The sequence below is a fragment of the Schistocerca gregaria genome, chromosome 6, assembly GCF_023897955.1.
Source record: "Schistocerca gregaria isolate iqSchGreg1 chromosome 6, iqSchGreg1.2, whole genome shotgun sequence".
NCBI classification, from domain to species: Eukaryota; Metazoa; Arthropoda; class Insecta; order Orthoptera; family Acrididae; genus Schistocerca; species Schistocerca gregaria.
This window is the reverse complement of record NC_064925.1, coordinates 497,076,455-497,093,789: the sequence shown is the minus strand read 5'-3', so window position 1 is coordinate 497,093,789 and position 17,335 is coordinate 497,076,455. Positions and strand designations below refer to the sequence as shown.

The following is a 17,335-nucleotide window of genomic DNA, read 5'->3' as shown; positions in this document are numbered from 1 at the left end:
ATGATCTATCTACAGCGCTGTGCTTTGTTTTGTGCTTATCATACTGTGATTGCTGTTTCACTACAGGGAGTGTATGCCATGGAGTGTCCCTCCCATCATGAACTATCCTTCTTGGTACCAATCTACCAAGTGAATGTTCTACTATTCTTTTAAACATGAACAACACTTCCCCTACCTGCTCCTGTTCAAATGTAAATGCTTTGAGTTCTTTTTTGAGGTATGTCATGGCTTCCCCTAATGAAAATGTACATCTTTCTACTTGTTTTAGCTGCCCTTAGTTCTTTAGTTATGTTTGTTACAACTGTCTCATGGTTACTGATACTAGTGCCAACATCTACAAAGAGTTCGGATCTGCCCCCCCCCCCCCCCCCTTAATAAAAGACTTGCACCTTGGGGTGTCTGTGAACTATTTGTTCCAAGTAGTTCTCAGAAAAAGCATTTAGTATTATTTTGCATGATGTCTCATCACACTTATCATTCATAAAACTGAAATTATCCCAATTGGTTGTTGCATGATTAAGGTTTTCTTCAATAATAAAACTATGATGAGGGAGGAACATGTGTATTAGTGAGTTGAGGGTCTCTCTTAAGTTTTCACTTACACCTTCGAGTGAGTCTGGCGGCCAAAGGATTCCGTTACAAGATTATGCACATGCGTGATATATCTTGGTCAATTGATCTCCCATAGCCTATCTTATGAATACACACTTAGTTTAATCACAAAAGTCTCACTGCTGTCAATTTTGGATTTTAGACAGCTTTCTGTACCAAGTAGTATATGAGCTCCACTGCTTTTTAGTACTGCTTCAAACTCTGGGACTTCATTGTGAAGGATTATAATTATTTCACCTGTTGGTGTGATTTTTTGGTTTCATGCTAATACTGTAGGATCTCCTAGAGCTAATATGTAGACTGGATGGAGAGTTGCCTAAGCTAAAATATTCTTGTGTGCCTCTCACACACAAGTCATCCACCCAAATAGCAGCCCCTTGTGTGTGGTGCACCTTTGCCTCATTTAGAAGACCCTACGATTCTCATCCCTGTGGCAAAGTCCAGGAAGTCAGAACCACCCCACTCTGGTTCAAGCCTCCTAGTCTTGTGCAAACTCCTTTCCATAGCAGCCTAATTGCAAGCATGTTCATATATACAAAGACAACATCTGATATTTTGTAACAAAGTAATCATGTCATTAAGCTATTGGGATAAACTGACTGGCCACTATTAAGAACAATAGAACAATGTTTAAAGACTGTGTTCCACTGTATATGAATCACAGAACCACATTAAACTAAGAGAAGACTGTCCATCAAGGGATAGGGATTACAACCAAGTTAAATCATATTAGAAATTGTACAGTAAAATTTTAAGCAAAGTCATCAGAATATCAAAATGTATGCACTTAAAAAGAAGCACCTCCAGCATCAAAATAAGAGCTATATGGAACACAGTAAAATATGTGACAGGATCAACAAATCTAGGGAATGAAAGAATTTCTTTAAAAGTAGGTAATTAATATATCAAAAAGAGCACAAAAATTTGTAGCAGAGAATTTAGATTTGGACACTTCCTTTGTAGACAATGAACAGTTTGTAGGAGCAGCCTCCCAAAACAAACTGGATAAAATTGAATTCCAGACTGCATCTCCAAAACAAGTTTTCAGTGTTTTTAACTCTTTGAAAAATGATTGTTCAAGTGTTTATGATGAGCTCAGTACGAAAATAAATAACTGTTGTTCAGTTGAACATGCTGACATATTGAGGTAATTATGTAATAATCTTTTCACAATTGTACTTCACCAGAAAAACTTAAACAAGCTCTTGTTAAACCACCTCATAAAAAAAGGAGACAAAATATGAGTAAAGAACTTACCACCTCATCTCATTACTGCTTGTGTTTTCAAAACTATCCCAGATGCTGCTGTACAATAATAGAATTTACACACAATTAGTATAATAAAATATAGTTAGTAGCAAGCAGTTAAAAAAAAGAGACTATCAACTGAACAGAATCTGAACACTTAACGTACTGCCGAAGGGAACGTTTTGCAACTTTCCTAAGACTTTTGATTGTGTGAATCATGATATTGTCATGAGAAGTTAAAATATTTTCTAATAATAGACATGACAGATTACAGTTTAGAACTTACCTAAAAATTGCTTTACAATAGGCCCTCAGAATTTGAAGCAATACTACATGGTGTACCAGGGGAAAAAAGTTAATGAACTATACACTGATATGCCAAAGAAACTGGTATAGGCATGCATATTCAAATAAAGAGATATGTAAACAGGCAGAATAAGGTGCTGGTGTCGGCAACGCATATGTAAGACAACTAGTGTCTGGTGCAGTAGTTAGATCGATTACTGCTGCCACAATGGCAAATTATCAAGATTTATGTGAGTTTGAGTATGGTGTTATAGTCTGCATACGAACAATGGGACACAGCATCTCTGAGGTAGGAAAGATGTGGGCATTAGGCCGCACATGGTGTATGTGCGGATGGATATGTGTGTGTGTGTGTGTGTGTGTGTGCGCGCGCGCGAGTGTATTCCTATCCTTTTTCCCCCCTAAGGTAAGTCTTTCTGCTCCCAGGATTGGAATGACTCCTTACCCTCTCCCTTAAAACCCACATCCTTTCATATTTCCCTCTCCTTCCCTCTTTCCTGACGAAGCAACTGCCGGTTGCGAAAGCTCGAATTTTGTGTGTATGTTTGTGTGTCTATCGACCTGCCAGCACTTTTGTTTGGTAAGTCACATCATCTTTGTTTTTAGATATATTTTTTCCACATGGAATGTTTCCCTCTATTATATTCATATCTTTGAAAATAATGTAACACGTACAGTAACAACCATTAAAAAAATGGTTTTAACTTCAATTTCTCATTCCTAAGCACAAAGAGTGGCATATTTATGTACCTTAGACTAATCACAAGAATTATGGACCTGCACCAACTATTAAATGGAATTAGTGACGGGCAATTCTTAGTGCACTAAACAGGGGTGCTGACATATTTGTTGAAATCTACATCTCATGAACGGGTGATACAAAATTATGTTTTCATGTGGAATATCCAGCTTCTTGAAATCACAAAGTAAGAAACTATTGTGTGACAATGACTGATAGTATTTCATTGAATGCCGACTCGTTAAGACAGATGTATGACAGCAAAGCATTCCCGAAAAAATATAAATAACTTTCTTTTTGTTCGACAATATTGGCTGTAAATCTGATTTAAGGAAATTGATCCCCAGGCCACCTAATACACGTATAAAGCATGAATGATAAAAGTATGGCTAGCTGATAAGTTATTCATGTCATGATAATCAAACAAAGGAAAATCCAGGATGGAATGTAACAATATTATGAGAAGGAAAGTTGCTACTCACCATATAGCGGAGATGCTGAGTCGCAGATAGGCACAGCAAAAAGTCTCTTACAATTACAGCTTTCAGCCGTTAAGGCCTTCGTTAACAATAGACAGACACGCGCGCGTGTGCGCAGAAGCACATGTCTGCAGTCAGTCAACCTGCAGCACCTCACTGTTCCCCACCCTCACCATACTATCTCTGCCCCTCCCCACTCCAGCCCTGTCCTTACCCCCACCCAGTAGCCACTACCATCATGCACTGGTGCTGCTGCTCGCAGTGTGGTTTCAGTTGCTTATTTTTTCATGTCATGATAACCTTTTTTTTGCCAAAGCTATGCCTTAATTTCTTTTTGAAACCATTTACTTTTTACAGGGGTTTGCTTTCATAGTTTTGCATGCAAAATAAGTTATAAATAAGAAGTGCATGAATAAGTGAAAACTGCAACAATCAACCATATCCCGCCCAAAATTTTTGAAGTATCCGTGAAAACCCACTGGTTCCACATGACACCACTGTGTTCTGGTTTGTACACATCACTAGATGGCAGCAACAACAGGATGATGAGCATACAGGATATTTCTGCCAGCTTGTAATCAAATGAATTCATGGATTTGTTACATCAGTTCTGCTAATGAAGTGATGTTATTTTTTAGGTAACTTTTGTGTGTTTTTATTTAAAAAATATGTAGTGTGCTTTAAATGCTTTTGTAAGAACTGTACTTTTACAGAGAACTATATGTATTGCTTTCAGTATTACAAGCTTCTAAACAAATGGGTCCATGTGGACACAGTGGGAACATTAGTATCTTGGGGTAAGTACAAGTGAGATTATGTAAAAAAATATTACTGTGTGAATGAACCAATTTTATTTCCCTTTCCAGATGTCTAAATTATCAACAGAAGTTGTTATGATGAATGATGAAGCTTCTGATGTTATCAAAAAACTGCAGGAATATTTGGATGATGAAGTGATTGAAAATAATGTGGACTAATGGAAGACTCAGATGCAGTGAGGGAAGAGCCTTGTAATGGTTTGCCAGTTGAGCCTGTTTCTCGGTCTTTTGATTCTAATGATAATTAAACAGGAATTACCACTAGGCCTACTCTCTTCGTAATGGCGATAGTGATGACTTGATGATGTTCCATTGGCTCAAATAATGAAGAAACTACAAAATAAAACCAGCAGTTGTATGGGGAAATCATGATCACAATTTATCCAATTTGACCGATTCTGTAACCTAGTCACCTGAGCATGACACACCTACAGTATTTAAATTTTTTTTCTTCTGATGACACGAAAAATACAGTGGATAAGAACAGGAGGAGAACTTGGAGAACGGGAAGTAGTGTCAATACAACTTCTGCAGAAATTAAACAAATTTTTTGTGTACATATGAGTGGAGTAGTAAATGTAGGTTGCTTCTACTGGCCTGAACATAGTCGAGTCGAAAGAATTGCAGGGGGTAGGCATTAATAAATTATGATCATATATTCATTTTATATAAGTAAAGACAATATGATGGCCAGAGATGACCCAAATCACAACACACTTCAAAATTCATCCTTTCATCTCCAATTTGGAAAGGGAGGAGTAACCCCTTCAAAGGGTGATCCTCTCTGAAGCAATATACAAAATAAGTGATGGATAAAGGTATTTACAAGTACAAGTAATAGTGGGATTTTACACGCCTTCAAAATATATACTGGGAGAAATAGTTAGTAATACTAACTTGGAAATAAGTGTCGATATTGTCAAATATGACCCCAGACAGCACAAACTACAAACTTACCTTCAACAATTGCTTACTCCGAGGACCGAAGTTTTAAATTGGCCTCTACATCGCCAGTGCGTTGCAGTTTGTGCCTTGAGAACGGAAGGGTGTACTCCCTCCAAAATATCGGCAATTGCAGTAAATTTTACTTGGCTGCATTCCCATAAGTTGTTTGAAGATTGTATACGTCAGGAGAAACTCAGGTCTTACAATTGCTTACTTAACATTCACTATTAGTTATACTACAAGAATGCAGAAATTGGATTGCTGCATGATTCAATTTAATAGGATGTCAATTTGTGACCTGACATCAGACAAAGCTCACATCATTAGAATGTGGGTCTAGTGATGACAAAACGGATGAAAACAACAACACAAAATGTTTGGCAATAAAAGTTCACACGATATCTTTGTACATGTGTGTCAAGCGATTATACTAAAATGGTCAGTAAATGACCTTCTAGACATGCTTGTCTCCTTGTACAGCATAAAGTTAAGGGCAAAAAGATATTACCTTTGGATCATTTTTCATCTTGCTGATACATGTGTAGTAAATGCTTGGCTTCTATATAAGTGGCACTGTTCCTAGCTAAAAGAGAGGCCTATGTCTTCAATGAAGTTTGGACTAGAAGTAGCCAATGCATTGCTTCAGACATTGTGACTCTTTAAGAGGAAACATGGCCGCCCATCAACTGAACAATGAACCATCAACTGAACAATGAAAGATGCAAATTGTTTATACACAATTTATCACACACTAGGTGCCCAAAATGTGATGTAGCATTATGTCTCCATAGCAAAAAGGACTGTTTTGTAAAATTTCACACCAAATGAAAACTGGGCTTTCAGTGAGGTCCATTATTTGTCTTGGTTATCTTTTTTGCTATTAGTGAATCAAAAGCTATTAAAGTAGTTGTTTCGAGCTTTTAAGACTATTTTATGAATACTATTGATTGAATATAAATTCCTGACCTGTGTTCCCACCAAATCTGTATGACACCCTCCTACCCCACATACACAAAGCTAAAAAAAATTGAAATAATTTTTAATGTGTTGCTAGTATTTGCAAGTAAAAAAAGGGCCTGGGAAAGATTAACTTGATAGAACAGATATTTGTAAAAATATGTTATAAGATTTGAGGTCAATGAGTGTACAAGAAATTAACTGTGTAATAAATGCTTAATGACAATTTTGGAATTGGGTGAAAAAATGAAAAGCTAGTTCCTTTCACATTAAATTTAATTAACAACACAAACTGAGGCAAATTACATTATTTGTTTTTATTAGACAAATGTTTAATATCCCAAAAACTAGCAACTCTGACAAAAATATTAAACCCTAAAAAATAAAAAAAATCAGCAAACATTTTCATAAATACAGTATAAAGCCTACAGCAATCGTGTTATGAAGGACTGCAGGAAGGCAACTGGATAGTGTGTAGAACAGTGTTTGTAGGCAATGTAAATATTTTGCAACAATTTTAGTGAAACTTTTTTTCTTCAACAGTTACATTTCAAATGAATGCTAGTGAAATAACTTGTGAAAAAACATACTATAGTTATTGAAATTTGTCATTTGAGTCATGTTTAAATATCATGCCTGGTTTGCAACCTCATGACAAGTAACAATTCCAGAAGAGTGAATAACACTTTGTGATCCCCATGTTGCCTTCCATTAGACATTCTAAGGCAAATAAATATATGTTTAATAAAACGGCAGTTATTTTCAGCCTTGTAAAATAGGCTTAGTCATGTATACATATATTTTATATATACATACGTAGATATTAATTCACAGTCTCATTTGCAGTTAGATAATTCAAATTGAACAGCTTAAAAATGCTTTACTTGGTGAGAATGGCAGTGATATGATTTTGAGAAGAAATAAATGGCAGTATGTTCTTGTTATGAAATAGTTTACAAATCACATTTAAGATAAATGTTGCAATTTGTATGTCTCCTTTTCTTTTAAACATTTCTTCACTTGTATTAGGTAGGCAACAAGATTTCTAAAAGTCTATAAATACAATTTCTCTGCAGAATCCAGCCCATCTATGAATCTTTGAGACCAGTAATACTGGCCTGAATGAGAAAAATAAATTATTACATGCATATGGTTTTTATCACTTTTCTTCTGCGAAATGTAAACAAGATGTGCTTGTCAATTACCAAATGACATTACAAGTTTGTGATCCAATCCAAACTATTACTGCAGTATTTTTATTTGCATGATAAATATTTAATTCTGGAATTTGTTAAGATGCATGGAATGAAGATCATTGCTTGAAGCAAAATTCACTGACAAGAAAAATTGCAATCTAATCTACGATCAATTAACAATTCTGAACTATACTAAATTATAAATGAACTTTGTTTTAATACATAAATATATACTTTACATTTTATCACACCTCGTTTTTTTTTTGGCATAAATCATACAGTTATTCAAGTCTTAATAGTACTACATGTCTTCATTTTTATTTTATACATTTTTAAAATTAACTGCTTACCCTAATTAAGAGATCATGTAATGCAGCATGGATTATTTAGACATTATTGAAATAGTGAAGGATCAATCACAGCAGAACACAGTGAGTAAACAGGTACATGTTATAAATAAACCAATACACTATTGATTTATCTCAAATGCAAAAGTATTTGTTGATTGTGTTACCTTTCTCTTGAACATTCTCAAAGGAAGAACTGAATAGCTTAATACCAATTTGGTGTAAAAATCCAGTAGCTTTCTAAATCAACTTTCAGTCTTTCATAATGTTAACTACACAATCAATATTAGTCACTTATTGATAATGTAAATCATCTATTGAAGAATAGCAGACAGTTCAGAGATGAGTGATAAATTGTAAAATTTTTTGTCAATTTTCTACTAGTAATTATAACACTATCAAAATAAGCAGAAAATTGAGGAAAAAATGGACTAGCCATCAAAAAGCCTTGTTTGGAAATATTTGGCATGGAAGCTATAAATTCAGATATCACATGCATGCAATCATATAACAAAGTAACTTGTGTTTCATCAATTTTCCCCAAGTAATTAGTTTTCTACACGAAATACCCCATACCTCCTTCCCCCATTTTATTTCTAAAAAAGCCTTGAGATTTTTCTTTCAGAAGTATAACAAAGTCATTCGTGGGTGTGAAAGACAAAAATACTTCTAAAATAAGCCAAGTGGATTGACTCCAGTTACTTTTTCCATGACAAAAAAACACCTTTTTGAAAAATCAGTAATATTTTTCAGCGAGAGAGAGAGAGAGAGAGAGAGAGAGAGAGAGAGAGAGAGAGAGAGAGAGAGAGATTTTGGGGATGGGGAGGGGAGGGAGGGGAGGAGGAGGAGGAGGAGGAGGAGGAGGAGGAAAGAGGCACCCTGGAAACAGCCTAATTAGAGCATACTTGGAAGAGAGAAATATGTGATTAACCTCCTCCTCATATTACACAACAGATAGATTACTGTAGGCACAATGAACTAAGCAATATTTAATTTCTTTTGATGCTTCATCTCAAAAATAGTGATCAAACAACTAACGTAATTGTGACTGAGGAATAGTTACTATTATATTCATCAATGGTTTAAAAATAAAGTCTTCAGTCTCCAAAACAATTTTTGTAAGTTTTATTGGTAAAAAAAAAAGTGCTAAACTGAAATACGTCTGTCTACAATTGTCAATATGAACCACTCTGAGGAAAACAAATCGATCGTGAAACATAGGTAGTCAGTTGATTTAAGTTTTGTTAATTTAAGTGCTCTCTAATCCAACTTACCAAGTACTGGTCTCTGTGACTTAGAACAAATTGTAGAGTGATACTTTTACAGTTCTTCACACACTTGCAAGATATGGTAACAACATATTTAACTGAAAGTAATAAGAAAGTTATCATACAAAGGCACATGTCTTCATCCACTAATAATTTCCATGTCCATTCTCCATGCCACAAAGTGAGTTCAAACACATTCAAAGGCAACAAGTAAGGCTACAGAAAAACTGGTTGCACAGTATTCTTTCGTACATAAAGTAAGGTAAATATTGCTATAATATCTGACATAAATGAACTCTTGGTGCTTCTCAATATCGTAACACTAGAGTTAGCTTTCACATTTTTACATTTACACAACCATCACATACACTTTCAGAAAACATCACATATAATTACAATTATGATGGGGTTATAATTCCCAGGGTTTCCCAATTAGTTGACTGTATGTTTTACAAGAAAAATGTGTATAAAGCGTTCTGTCCAAAATAGTTATCCAAATACAGTGTAACTGACATTTGAACCATGTTCCTACATTTTGCAGGAACAATAATTCATTCACAGACTAAGATACATTTATATACATTGGTTAAAAGAAATCTGCTTATAACAATGTAAGCTGTTCTTTTACCACAAAATCAGTCACAGCAGTTTATGAAAAAATTGCAGTATTCAAAGCCTATACGTCGTTTTTTGCCAAATTTTTATTTATTAGCTCTCAGGCTGTTTCAGGCAAATGGAAGATGAAATGCTCACACCCAAATACAGATTCAAATTGCTTGCCACATATATAAATATTGCTCTGTATAGTCTCATGAGTCACACTCATGTAAACTGGTGATTATCTACCATGAAAATGCTGAAGTGTGTGTAATATACTCTTTCAGCGTCCCGATAACAGGCACAGAGTCCTTTCACTTCCTGCGAATCCTAAATTGATGCTTAATATAATTATAATAATTTAAATGGACTTACTTTTCTTCAGGACACCACGCAAAAAGCAATAAAAACATTAAGAATTCCTTTTTTGTTTCTACTGGTAGCAACATCTGAAAAACTATACATAAAACCACTTCTGTTGTGGGAGTGCAGGGCCACAGTTGATATCAGAATTTAAGAGCATATGGAGGTGGTTTATGTGAATACCAAATAAATTGTCTATCCTAACGAGTTTTTCCAATGTGTTACATTTTAACTGTCTGAAGGCTGCTTAGTTTTTTCCCTGTATTCTATTACAGAATAACTGGTGGACTCAGATTTAATATACTGTGTTTATGTACTGGTCGATATTTTCATTTACATGAATATGTGAAAAGAATAGAATTGAGCCTGCTTAGCACACTGTTTTGATTATGCTCTATATCCTATTGTCTTGTCACTTCAGTTTGAGTGGTAGTTGTTCTGATGAAGCTTACCTCTCTTTCCAGTACTTGAGTGTATGTATAAAAAATGAATGTTATTTTTTCTCACACCCGAAGGAAACAGATCTTCTGACATATCAGCTGGAATTTGCGATAAAATGATATTGTTATTTTGTTCTGTGTCTCCTGTTTCATATGCTTTTCTATGTTTCGTTCAGTATGCTTCACAGACAAACGGTGTGGAAGACCAAACCTGATACTATTGTTTTTCACGGGCAATGCTTTTTACAATAAAGCTATCTAGGCCTGATTAAAGATTAACTTTAGAGCCCCAATCAGCTGGTACCACATTCCTCAATGTTCACTTGCACACAGGCCAATACATTGTGGAGAATGGCTGTACAAAATTTTTAAGATTATTTCTACAATTAATATTTTCTTATACAGCAGTGAACAGTTTTCCGTTTTTGCACAATTTTAAGCTGTCAGAACATTTTACACTAGGATATACTTCAGTGAAATGTTCATCCAAGATCTTCATGATTATTTTATAAATGTCATTTTTTGTACATTAAAATAAAGAACCTACATGATTAAAACAGAAGTGATGTGGTCCCCCACATCAGAAAATGATTAACCAGCAGTTTCTTTGAATATTCTATGACTACAGTTCAGTTAGTTATGTACACCTGATGGCTTGTGTTCCTGCACAGTAAACTTCTTGACACACGTGCACTGCAATTACAGTGATAATTATACAAGACGAGCAAACTTAACTACAGGGAACAGTCCCACACGATTTTTCTCAAATCACACTGTACCACATTCTTTCTTGTATGAAATGTGAGCTTTGGTTGTGTTATTTATTTAATGTTTACCTTTACATCTTCCTGAAAACATCTTTCACTAGAGTGTCTCAGGAGAGCAAAAATGTTTGCACATGTAGAGGGCAAATAAAATTTGACACTATACAGCTATTTGGTATTTAACTACTTAATTTAATATTTAAACGGGACAGTTTTGAATACTGCAAGTGACGTATCTTCTGTTGTCCTGTCCACACGAGAACAACAACAACCACCATTTTTATTAATGCAAATACTATTAGTCACTGCCTCATCACAGTAGTTTTAGCTGGCAGGCGTTACATGAAAATCGTCTGCCCGAACAGTAACATAATTTTTCTTCCCTTAACTTTTCTACTTCTAGTATAAATGTTCTTAATATTCATGTTTAATAATTCTTCCACAGTCAATATTAAAATCGCATGTGTAGTTTTCCATGTGTCAGACTCCCCACTGAGAAATCAGATACTTACAGTCTTGCTCTGAGCACTGCCTAAGTACTCTTAAAAATCACAAAACACAAGGCAACTGCCCTTCGCAGTAATATAAACAATAAAAGTAGAAGTACTCAAGAGAATGAACCTACAAATAACAAGCTGACATCTAGGTAATAATAACGACATTTGTGAAAATAATAAATTTTAGTTTATCTTATTTATTGCCTGTACTGCAAGTGTTTTCTTATCATCTGGCGTAGCAGACAAATGTAAAATGCACAAAGAGTGGACAAAATTAAATTTCATAAAATGTGTACAATAGAAGATAACAGGTAACTTTTATTAAATTTGAAGCAAGCACTAAAGTCAACTTTGAACAGAGGCAATCAGGAAAGCAGTTTAATTTACTGCCAGTCTGTTTTGTATACAAAGAACAATAACTACTACTTGTGAATAAAAATAATTAAGAATGCGTACAATTTCATCTTTTTTTTATGTAAGCACAACTGAAACATAAACCTGTCATTAAAAGACGCCTGTCATTTATACAACTAGACCAATGAAGTGTACCTATTTTAAAATCACATTACATGGTGAACACTGTAATATTTAACTTATCTACAATTCTGGCAGTCATTTTCCCTGAGATTCAACAACTGGCGGTGCTTTATTATTTGGGAAACCCTGTTACACTGAAGTCTACAAAATTTAGTGCATATTTAATAAAAATAAATTATTGAACACTGTTGTCTTACTCAGTATTAACAAAAAACTCTGGAAGTGTCCAGCATCTGTTAGCACAAACAATGACATCTTTCTCTCCCATATATAAAACCCACACTTGTGGGAGTGATCACTCACTCACTCACTCTCTCTCTCTCTCTCTCTCTCTCTCTCTCTCCCTCCTCTCTTTCACACACACACACACACACACACACACACACACACACACACACACACACACACACACGGTACCTTATTTACAATGCTTATTGTGGCATACTAATTTACAACAACCAAACCACTTATGGAAGTCAATAAATTACAGAACATATACAACGACATTACCAAAATGTATGATTTTTTTGTTATCCAAATATAATATGAGCAAACATATGAATGGAAGTCAAAAATAACAGCATTATGTATTGTATCTATAACTTCTATTTCATACAAAATATGTTTGAGCATACCAACTGGCAGTTACAGTAATTGGGAGTAATGTTCTTGAAATCTCCTAAGCTCCACATCCAAATCCTGGAAAAGGAATAAACACAGATTATAAAATACAACATATGGCAGGAATAGTGAAACTCAAAATAAAAACATTAATTTACACTGATATGGATAAACCTTTTTTTAGAGTAACAGGATAGGACTTCACATTTTAAATGCCTTCCATCTCATGATCCAAAATTCTCCTGAAGAGAATAAACTATCTCAAAAACCCAGAGAAACAGAAATAGCTTCACAGTTGTGCACCTGGGCAACTACTCATTATTTTACAATATTCCCCATCAGGCAGCTAACAAGAGATTAAAAGGGAAAAAACAATCTGTTTCACCAAAAAGTTTTCTCGAAAAATTAGAATGTTGAACGATAGATTTGTCAATAGAACAGTAGCATATTTTACAACGAAAAGTTTGTGAGAAGGTTTACTTTTTGGTTTGTAAGTCAATATGTAAACTGGGTATGAGGGTGGGATATTGCGTTTATTATTTGCGCAATGCCAACTGCCACCAATGGAGGAATAATATGGGATGTCTCAATTACCAAGTCCCAGACTGAAATATTTGTAAGCAAGATAAGAGGTGGTACAATATATAAAGTGCAACACATACTATGTCTGGTCCCAAGTGTTTCTCCATACAAGACAAAGCCATCTCTCCACACTGAAGTTTGACTGCGTGGTTGTTAATATCCTCAGACTACCTCTGCGCAACCAGCTAGATATGACCAGCAATAAAAGCCTCACCCTTATAAAAGTGGAAGAGAAACTATGTGACATGGAAATAATTTAACATGTTATATTCCAATTCATTCTAAGCGTTACTTTCTGTGTTGGTTTATCATCTGCATTGCTCACATCCTCTGCCCCATTTCTCTGCCGAGCTCCTTTCTGCTTCCTCCCTCTGTCTATTCCCTCCTTGCCATCTTGTCTCACACCCCTCTCTCTGCCCATCCTCTACATCCACTCTCTCCGTCCACCCCTTCTCCTCATCTCGGTCCATCTCTCCCTACCCTGTGTCTCGGTCCCTCTCTTCCTACCCCCCCCCCCCCCCCCACACACACAGTTTGAATAACATGCTCAGAAAAACTTTAACTGTACTTCAAGTAGGGTCATTCCATGTCAGCGGGACCAATATTCAAAAGTGTCCCCACTCTACCACCTTCAAATCTAATGAAAATTGGTGTGAAGGTTCAATATGGTTTTTGATGGTTATATACTGACTTTCAGTCATACTGAGTTTTGACTCACCACTGCTACTTTTCATATAAACGAATCACATCAAAACTTCAGGGGGTTATTCCTACCTATGATGTCTATATATGGCTCAAATTTAATTAATATTGGATGCCTAAAGGAAACAGTAAGTGCCTGCAAAGTTGGCAAAAAAAAAAAAAAAAAACCTATTTCTTGTTCAATCCTTTTTTTCTAGGCACAGCTGGAAAGAGCATGCTTTAAGCTTTCAAAGCTATATTGTTTAATTTCTGGCTCTTGCATTTTGATGAGTAAAAATGCCTATCAAAATTCGGGAAAATGGATTATTGATAAATACAAAAAATAACACAATTTGAACTCTTAAATCAAAATATGCATAATTGTAGTGTCTCTTAACAGCATAAGTTTTGCCTGTAGTTGAGGAAATGGAATTGTGTTAATAAGAAGTGTTCACAAATAAAAGTCAGAAAATACTCGTTGTTGTTGTTGTTGTCGTCGTCGTCTTCAGTCCTGAGACTGGTTTGATGCAGCTCACCATGCTACTCTATCCTGTGCAAGCTTCATCATCTCCCAGTACTAACTGCAACCTACACCCCTTCTGAATCTGCTCAGTGTATTGATCTCTTGGCCTCTCTCTACGATTTTTACCCACCACACTGCCCTCCACTGCATAATTTGCGATCCCTTGATGCCTCAGACCATGTCCTACCAACAGGTCCCTTCTTCTTGTCAAGTTGTGCCACAAACTCCTCTTCACCCCAATTCTATTCAATACCTCCTCATTAGTTACGTTATTTACCCATCTAATCTTCAGCATTCTTCTGTAGCACCACATTTCAAAAGCTTCTATTCTCTTCTTGTCCAAACTCTTAAGATTATAAAATCTAGAAGATAGTAATGGAACACGAAGTTGTTTTAGAAATTTTAACCCTACAGTGCATTGTGGTGCATATGTGCATTGCCACTCAGTTTCCATTGGCATTATAAAGCAACAATAGTGTTTAAGGCTCTATCCTCACAGCAGTGATACATTGCTGAATCAACAATTTCACCTACTGCTTTCATTATTGGCAATTTCCCATTGACAGTCTTATGTTCGGTGTTATCTCTGACGTTGTACAATCTTAGTGTTGAATACTGAGTGTTTGAATAATCAATAATCATTCTTGTAGCTGAAGGTAAGCATAAGACAAAATGTTTCGATAGCCTGATTTTTATATTTTATATACAAACAACACAATCTGTTACAAGTAATTTAAAAAAAACTGTGAATTTTAAGTGAATGTTTCTTATGCATCACAGTGTGTAATAGCATCTTACATTGTGCTTCAAACCAGAATATTCATGACCTTTCAAAATTGCTTGTTATAGGTTAATAAAGTATTGTATAAAATAAACCAATAGACCCTTACATCCTGCTACTTTGTTGGATCGGATGGAGCTGACTGTCAGGGTTCATCAAACCATTTTCATACTACTACTATTCTACCATTCCACTCTCAAATGGTGCGTGGGAAAAAGGAATATGTAAATCTTTCCGTTTACGCTCTGGTTTGTTTTATTTTGTTATTGATGATCATTTCTCCCTGCATAGGTGGGTGTCAACAAAATATTTTCGCATTCGGAAGAGGAAGTTGGTGATTGAAATTTTGTAAATAGATCTCGCTGCAGCAAAGAGAACCGCCTTTGTTTCAGTGACTGCCACTCCAACTCACGTATCATATCACTCCTATTGTGCGATAACACGAAACGAGCTGGCTTTCTTTGCACTTTTTCAATGACCTCTGTCAGTCCTACCTGGTAAGGATCCCACACTGCGCAGCAATATTCCAGCAGAGGATGGACAAGTATAATGTGGGCTGTCTCTTTAGTGGGTTTTTTGCATCTCCTAAGTGTTCTGCCAACAAACCGCAGTTTTTGTTTCGCCTTCCCCACAATATTATCTATGTGGTTATTCAAATTTAAGTTGCTCACAATTGTAATCCCTAGGTAATTACTAGGTCGAATTGACAGCCCTTATATTTGTGCTATTTATCGTATACCCAAAATTTATAGGAGTTCTTTTAGTACCCATGTGGATGACCTCGGACTTTTCTTTGTTTAGTGCCAATTGCCACTTTTCACACCATACAGAAGTTCTCTCTAGATCATTTTGTAATTGGAAGTGATCGTCTGATGATTAATAGACAGTAAATTACAGCATCATCTGCAAACAATCTAAGGGGGCTGCTCAGATTATCACCAAGATCATTTATGTAAATCAGGAACAGCAGAGGGCCTATGACACTACCTCGTGGAATGCCAGAATCACTTCTGTTCTACTCGATGATTTACTATATATCGCTACAAACTGTGACCTCTCCGAGAGGAACTCACGAATCCAGTCACACAACTGAGACTATACTCCACATGCACGCAATTTGATTAAAAGTCGCTTGTGAGGAATGGTATCAAAAGCCTTCCGAAAATCCAGGAATATGGAATCGATATGAGATCCCTTGTCTACAGGACTCATTACTTCATGGGAATAAAGAACTAGCTGCGTTGCACAAGAACAATATTTTCTGAATCCGTGTTGATTATGTATCAATAAGTCATTTTCTTCAAGATGATTCATAATGTTCGAGTACAGTATATGCTCCAAAATCCTACTGCAAATCGAGGTCAATGGGTTACTCCTATTTCCTTTCTTGAATATTGGTGTGACCTGTGCTACTTTCCTGTCTTTAGTAACAGACCTTTCATCAAGTGAGCTGTTGTATACGATTGCTAAGAAAGACACTATTGTGTCTGCATACTCTGAAAGGAACCTGATTGTTATACCATCTGGACCAGAAGACTTTCCTTTCTTAAGTGATTTAAGTTGTTTCGAAATACCTAAGATATCTACTTTTATGTCACTCATGCTAACAGCTGTTCTGCTTTTGAATTCTGGAATATTTACTTCATCTGCTTTCATGGAGGAATTACAGAAAACTGTATTTAGTAACTCCACTTTAGTGGCACAATCATTGGTAACATTTCCATTGCTATCACGCAGTGACGGTATTGACTGTTTTTTTGCCAATGGTGTATTTCACATACAACCAAAATATCTTCGGGTTTTCTACCATATTTTGAGACAATGTTTCATTGTGGAAACTCTTAAAATCATCTCACATTGACACCCGCACTAATTTTCAAGCTTCCGTGAAACTTAGCCAGTATTGGGGATTTTGCGTTCTTCTGAATTTGGCATGCTTTTTTCGTTGCTTTTGCAACAGTGTCCTGACGTGTTTTGTGTACCATGGTGGATCAGTCCAGTCTCATATTAACTTATGTAGTATGAATCTATCTG

At 35.7% G+C, this 17,335-nt stretch overlaps 1 protein-coding gene and 1 long non-coding RNA gene across 3 annotated transcripts in view; one reads left to right on the top strand and one right to left on the bottom strand.

The window, feature by feature from the left end:
- The first annotated feature begins 460 nt into the window (after positions 1 to 460).
- Positions 461 to 6,664, top strand: LOC126279029 (uncharacterized). The gene is made up of 2 exons (XR_007550779.1): positions 461 to 4,022; positions 4,121 to 6,664. It is a non-coding gene; the product is annotated as an uncharacterized LOC126279029 (long non-coding RNA).
- The window catches only part of LOC126279024 (ATPase family AAA domain-containing protein 2-like), a 215,332-nt gene continuing 204,359 nt past the window's right edge, over positions 6,363 to 17,335 (bottom strand). For both annotated transcript variants that reach the window (XM_049979414.1, XM_049979415.1), the window contains one exon: positions 6,363 to 12,812. In XM_049979414.1, the coding sequence (XP_049835371.1) occupies positions 12,759 to 12,812 (54 nt within the window). In that variant the 3' untranslated portion in view covers positions 6,363 to 12,758. The remainder of the gene's footprint in view (positions 12,813 to 17,335) is intronic.